The 6,952-nt window shown below is 51.7% G+C and overlaps 1 protein-coding gene across 1 annotated transcript; it reads left to right on the top strand.

Annotated features, from left to right (window-relative positions):
- Window positions 1–1,042: 1,042 nt before the first annotated feature.
- On the top strand, window positions 1,043–2,854 carry LOC137836642 (uncharacterized). The gene is made up of 3 exons (XM_068645315.1): window positions 1,043–1,678; window positions 2,107–2,281; window positions 2,394–2,854. Exons 1-3 carry the CDS (start codon window positions 1,043–1,045, stop codon window positions 2,852–2,854), a joined length of 1,272 nt encoding a protein of 423 aa, XP_068501416.1.
- Window positions 2,855–6,952: the final 4,098 nt, after the last annotated feature.

The raw sequence follows: 6,952 nt of genomic DNA on the forward strand, positions 1-6,952 counted from the left end.
TAGAGTTATGGCCAAGAGGATCCAAGAAGACGTTCTTTTACATGTTCAAATGCCATAAACTCTAGTGTAGAGTAGACTTTAATTTCATGTCAAAATTAGCATAGGAACTTTATTTGTAATTTTCTTATAATTAATTTTGGCACCTAAAACACCAACCTAGGTAAACTTAGAGTTTCTAAAAAAAACCTCTAAATTTACCAAGGCCGGTCTAGAAAGCCCATGGAGGGGGTGAGCATAAAAACTAGACACACCCCTCCCCATGTGCTCATTTGTGCACCCATGTGCCATGTGCACCCATGTGCTTCACATTTACATTTCATTTGGCTAGCATTAGGGTTGCATTATGGTCCTCCTTAGGCTATAAAAGGAGGAGCCTACACCTTGTATTTTCAAGTTTATTGTGAGCAAAGTTATGCTGCCCATTTGTGCTCAACTTTGCTTCTCCCTAGAATCCTAGGCTCTAAACTTCAATTCCTTCATCTTTTCCCTTGAGCTGGCCGAACCACTCAATACCCATACCTATCATGCACCTACAAGATCAACACCACTCTTAGGAGGATCTTGCTCACTCTCATTCATTGCTTCCGCCCCATACTCTACATTGATTCAAGAAGAACTTCATGAAAATGCCATCAGGTTTGCAGATAACCAGGTGGAAGTCCGAGGCTACTTGGAGTTGAGGACTACGTTCACAGATTGAGAGGCCTCGCATACCGAAAGCATTCGGTACTTGGTCGTAAACGCCAACTCCGCCTACAACATCTTGTTGGGCAGACTGGCGTTGAATAGGCTGAATGCAGTAGCCTCCACGTGCCATATAAAGATGAAGCTGCCAGACCTCAGCGGCAGGGTAATCGTCATCAAGTCGGATCAGGAGGAGGCGCGGAAATGTTATGAGAATAGCCTGAAAACGAAGAGAGGCGTGTTCATGGTGTTTGAGCGTCCGCCAAGTGCAGACACGACGATGATTGAGGCGACGCCCGCAGGGTCAACGCCTGGCGAGGCCACACCCATGAGGGCGGCGCCCGAGGCAGATGCGCACATGGAGGAGGAGTTTGACGACACATCGCCCGTAGAAGAGGCGGCGCCCGCTAAGGAAAATAGCGGCGATCAGCAGGCGACTAACGTGGTGGAGAGGGAGATTGGTGGCAAAACGTTTAAGCTGGGACGTTTGCTGAGCCAAGAAGAACAAGATGAGGTGGCAGGGGTGATCTCACGCCATTTAGATGCTTTCGCATGGTCCGCCTCGGATATGCCCGGCATCGACCCTGATTTCCTATGCCATCATCTTAGCATGGATGCCACGGTCCACCCCGTGCGTCAAAGAAGGAGAAAGTTTAATGAAGAGAGGCAGCTTGTGGTAAGGGAAGAGACGCAGAAGCTGTTGAGTGCAGGTCACATTAGGGAGATTCAATACCCTGAATGGCTGGCCAACGTCGTCCTGGTGAAGAAGGCGAATGGGAAGTGGAGGATGTGCGTGGACTTCACTGACTTGAATAAAGCATGCCCGAAGGACTCGTACCCACTGCCCAGCATCGACGCGCTGGTGGACAGTGCCTCTGGCTGCAAGATACTTAGCTTCTTGGATGCATTCTCGGGATACAACCAGATCAAAATGCACTCGAGAGACGAGAGTAAAACTGCATTCATGACGAAGACCAGCAGTTACTGTTACAAGGTGATGCCTTTTGGGCTAAAAAACGTAGGCGCCACCTACCAAAGGCTGATGGACAAGGTCCTAGCACCCATGTTAGGAAGGAATGTGTGCCTACGTGGATGATATGGTAGTGGCGTCGAAGGATAGGATGCAGCACGTGGCGGACCTAGAGGAGTTGTTTGTCACCATCTCCAAGTACCGCCTCAAGCTAAACCCCGAGAAATGTGTCTTCGGGGTGGAGGCCGGTAAGTTCCTAGGTTTCATGCTTACGGAGAGGGGAATAGAGGCGAACCCCGATAAATGCGCAGCAATCATCGCCATGCGAAGCCCGACGTCAGTAAAGGAAGTACAGAGCGACGCCACCGGTCCTCTGCAAACCAGTGGCAGGCGTGCTCCTCCGCCTCTACTTCGTGGTAACAGAGCGAGCTATCAGCTCTGTGCTGGTTCAGGAGCAGGACCAGCTTCAGAAGCCCATCTATTTTGTGAGCAAGGCTTTACAAAGCGCAGAGATGAGATACCAGTCGCTGGAGAAGGCAGCTGGCCGTGATATTTTCGGCCAGGAGGCTCCGCCATTACTTCCACAGCTTTACAGTGGTAGTGATGACGAACCTCCCTATACAGAAGGTGCTGCAGAAGCCTGATGTAGCTGGAAGAATGGTGCGCTGGGCGGTAGAGTTGTCGGAGTTTGACATCCAGTATGAGCCCAGAGGATCCATCAAAGGGCAGGTGTACGCAGATTTTGTGGCAGAACTCTCGCCCGGAGGTGAACAAGAGGTGGAGGTGGGCTCACAGTGGTTGCTCTCGGTTCATGGCTCCTCCAACCAGCAAGGAAGTGGTGCGGGGATAGTCTTGGAGGGACCCAATGGTGTGCTAATTGAGCAGGCTCTGCGTTTCTCCTTTAAGGCAAGTAATAATCAGGCTGAATACGAAGCCCTGATTGCAGGGATGCTCCTGGCTAAAGAGATGGGCGCGCAGAACCTCTTGGTGAAAAGCGATTCCCAGTTGATTACTGGGCAGGTATCGGGTGAGTTCCAAGCGAAAGACCCACAGATGGCGGCGTATTTGAAATACGTCCAACTGCTGAAGGGAGCATTTAGCGCTCTTGAGCTAGTACATGTCCCAAGGGAGCAGAATGCTAGAGCTGACCTGTTTGCCAAGCTGGCCAGCTCAGGCAACGGGGTAGACAGAGGACAATGATCCAAGAGACACTCAAAGCTCCGCGTAAATTCGTGGAGGATAACAGGGTGGACGTCCTCCATGTTTGTACAGCGAGAAGGAGGCCAAGGAGTCATCGTTCTCTGACTCAAGATACGTTGAAGACGCCCCGTATCAGCACATACGCGGACACGCCCGAAGAAGGAAGGCAGACGCAAATATGTGCCTTAGCCGAAGGAGACACCTGGATGATTTCATACAGACGGTACCTAGCGGATGGGGCTCTCCCAGTGGAGCCTGAAGAGGGTAAGAAGGTTAAGAGGAATGCCGCAAGATACACTCTGGTGGACGGGGTATTGTTCAGGCACGGGTTCACCCACCCTATCTTAACGTGCGTCAGCGGCGACGAGTGTACCGGAATAATGGCGGAGCTCCACGAAGGCATTTGTGGGAGTCACGTAGGGGGAAGGTCCTTGGCCTCTAAGGTGGTACGCGCAAGTTTCTATTGGCCAACAGTAAAGGAGGATTGCGCGCGGCACGCCCAGCGTTGCAAGCAGTGTCAAAAACACGCTGACTGGCACAAGGCGCCGCCAGAAGCGCTGCAATCCATATACAGCCCGTGGCCTTTCCATACGTGGGGAATCGACATCCTAGGTCCATTCCCATTGGTGATAACACAGATGAAGTATTTGATTGTTGCCATAGAATACTTCACCAAGTGGATAGAGGCGAAACCCGTGGTCCAGATTACTGCGCACAAGGTGCAACACTTTGTTTGGAAGAACATTGTGTGCCGCTTTGGCGTGCCTAGGCGGCTAATATCCGACAATGGAACCCAGTTCGCCAGCCAGCAGTTGAGAAACCTGTGTGCAGAGGTAGGCATCAAGCAAGTGTTCGCATCAGTCGAACACCCCCAGACTAACGGGCAGGTAGAGTCAGCAAATACAGTTTTGCTGAGAGGGCTAAAGAGAAGGCTAGAAAAGGCCAAAGGGGCGTGGGCGGAGGAAATGCCAAGGATCGTATGGGCATACCACACCACGCCCCAATCTTCCACCATGGAGACGCCTTTCAGCTTAGTGTATGGGTCGGATGCGATGATCCCAGTCGAGATACACGAAAGCTCGCTACGCTTCCAAAATTTCGTGGCTGAGGAATCTAACGAAGAAAGGCGGGTGAACCTGGACCTACTAGACGAAGCCAGGGAGGAGGCCAAAATAAAGGCCGAAGCAGTAAAGAGAAGAGTAGAGCGACAGTATAGCTCTAAGGTGAAGCCACGACAGTTTCAGATTGGCGACCTAGTTTAGAGGAAGGCTCACCCCTATGAGCTAGAAAATAAGTTGTCTCCCAAGTGGACCGGACCCTTCAGAGTCACCGAGGCTAAGGGCAATGGTTCGTACAACCTAGAGACTTTGGAAGGGGGTCCCATTCCGCGCAGCTGGAATGCAGCCAACTTGAAGTTTTATTTTAGTTGACTTATGTAAGCAGCCATGTAACAATCTTGTTGAAGGGGACACTCTTTTTGCCTTTCGGGGGTTTTTTAACGAGGTCACCCAAATAAAAAGAAAAAGAAGTTCAAGAAAAACCTTGCCTTGGTTTCAGTCTTTATCCTTTTCCCGTTCGAAGTGGCGACAAGCATCGCCAAACACACGTGTCGCCAAGAAAGAAGGCGTCGCCAGGCGTATGCGTCGCCAAGGTAGAAGGCGTCGCCCAAGCGTAGGCGTCGCCAAGAAGCATAACGGAGAAAGTACGCACAGTATATGACAAGCGTGTGCAAAAATAAAGCGGCGTTACAGAAACCAAGCATGGTACCGTGGAGTCAAATTACAAGTAGTGTTCGAGATAAATGGGAGTAAGACGAATGGGGCAAACATTACATGCCCCGTGCTCATACAAAGAGTACAAATAAACCACTCTTCAGTGGCCTCCGGAGTTGGGATGGGAGGAGGACGAAGCTCCGCTCTCGGCTCGCAGTGCCCGGGTAAGCTGTGACCTCCGCTGCTGGTTTATCTTCGAACCTGCACCAAGGGAAACGAACATGGTAAAGACACCACGAGGCAAAACATGCAAAGATTTAGAAAGCATCAAAGGCGGAAGTTTCTAAGGCAGCCACTCGTACATATATACTTCTCTAGGGTTCCGGCGTTGAACTCCAAACTGATCAAAGTGGCGGAGTCAAAACCCCCCGCCTCAGCCAGGATCCGGCAAACCACTTGGTCGTTCGGGGTTAGTTTCTTGAAGGGTTTGGACTTTAGGGCTCTCGTCTCCCTCACCCAGTACAGTGGAAAACCATCTAGGGCGGAAGGCACGAGATCAGAGCAACAGATTTTGAAAAACCTACGCTTCCACCCAGTGAAGGAGTTTTGGAAGGGGGTCAGGAGAACCCTGCCGGGAACGTTACTGAAGGTCACCTAGAGGTTGTTCCTTTGCCTCTTCACCTCAAAGAAGTGAAGAAAGATATCAACCGAGGGCGCACACCCCAGAAAGATATCAACCGAGGGCAGGCGCACGCCGATGCTCTTGAATACCACCTGATAGAAGTAAAAGAAGGGGACCCCATCGTTGGCTCGTTCATCTCCGCACACTGGCTCCCCTAAAGTGCAAGGGAGCACGGCAATATCATCTTCGTGAAGGCACGGTGGTCATAGGAGCACGAATCCCCTTTGTGTTCCCTTATGGCCCTGGTAGAAAGCAAGCATGAGCACTCGTCAAGGAGCTCGCTCGAAGCCCAAGTATACAGGTCCTTGGGGTTAACCCTGGGGGGAGGAACATGAGAAGACATGTCGGAATAGTATCTGGGGAGGAGTGGGAAGGTCGAAGGAGAATGACTTGCTGGAAATACGGGGGTAAAACGTTGGCTAGAGTGAACACCAGAAGAGCTTTTTGCGAGAAGAGAAGTGGTGCAAGTAGGCTACGAAAGCACTGAGATGACAAGGGCGAGCGTAAGATTTCGAAGATCTAAATGTTGCAATTCGAGTGCAAAGTGACACAATGGGAGCACCGTGCGATTGGGCCACGTGTCAGAGGATGGGAGGATGATCCTGGCGTCACTGGTTAACATTCGGAAACGTCGCGTTGACAGAATGCCCAAGGGTACGATGCACCGTCGAGAACGGGAGCATCTTGTAGAAGCTCAGAATGTGTCAGGATCAAGCCAAGAGAGGGAACGTCCCATCAGCCATACGAAAAATGCCACGTGGCTGGCAAGGGCGAGACCTTAAGCTCTTCGCTACCCCCAGGCGTTGACCAGAGTCAAAGTCAAAGTCAATGCCAAGGTAAAGTCAATGGCTCAACCGCAACAGGCGTCGCCAGTAGAAGGCGTAGAAGGCGCCGCCAGCATGAGACGCTGAAAGCGTCGCCAATACAAGTTATCAGCAGTGTCGCCTCCCCGATACCCACAGGTAGGAAAGACTGTGGAGGGAGACGAAACCGAAGAAGTCAAAGCTAGTCACCAACGGCGTCGCCTCCCCGATACCCACAGGTAGGAAAGACTGTGGAGGGAGACGAGATCTCCCCGATACCCACAGGCAGGAAAGACTGTGGAGGGAGACGAGATCGCCGAGAGACGAGTGAACCACCGGTAAGGTCGCTCCCCGATACCCATGGGAAGGAAAGACCATGGAGGGAATGACCCCCTGGGGGGCTTCGAGCCTTCCCGGTGCTTGGCGTTTCTAGACACCCTAAGGACGATACGACGCTGCTGTAGCAGGCCTCTCTTTAGGCGTGGGTGCCAGGCACCAAGAGTCAAGGGACAAATCGCCTTGGTGCTTAAGACACCCTAGGGACGATACGGCGCCGACAGACAGGCCTCTCCGTGGGCGTGGGCACCGAAGTGCGACCTTGTCCCAAGTGTTTAAGACCCAGAGTAGGTCCCAACTTTTGCGTTGCAGCAATGGCGGAGCTGCCATCGCCTTCACGAGGCAGAGGCCTCATAGATACGAAGGCGGAATAGGTTCTGAGGTACATGCTAGAAGTAAGGCGCCGGATGTACAGGACTGCCCAACACGATGAAAGAAACGGGCAGAAGTACAGGCAAAGCAATTGAAGTACACCAAAGGGAAGAACGAAGGTAAAAGTATCATACAGACAGAACTCGATACCTCAGAAGTGTAAAATTGTCATACAAAATCCCTAGTTCCGACA

This window comes from Phaseolus vulgaris, chromosome 11 (genome assembly GCF_000499845.2).
Source record: "Phaseolus vulgaris cultivar G19833 chromosome 11, P. vulgaris v2.0, whole genome shotgun sequence".
NCBI lineage: Eukaryota > Viridiplantae > Streptophyta > Magnoliopsida > Fabales > Fabaceae > Phaseolus > Phaseolus vulgaris.

Bases quoted from the DNA above. Each gene is read 5' to 3' on its own strand.
- LOC137836642 (XM_068645315.1), top strand. From the start codon at position 1,043: ATGGAGGAGGAGTTTGACGACACATCGCCCGTAGAAGAGGCGGCGCCC. The intron at 1,679-2,106 runs GTGATGCCTTTT...GTGCTGGTTCAG, and splicing joins CCAGCAGTTACTGTTACAAG to GAGCAGGACCAGCTTCAGAA. The intron at 2,282-2,393 runs GTGCTGCAGAAG...AGGTGTACGCAG, and splicing joins CGAACCTCCCTATACAGAAG to ATTTTGTGGCAGAACTCTCG.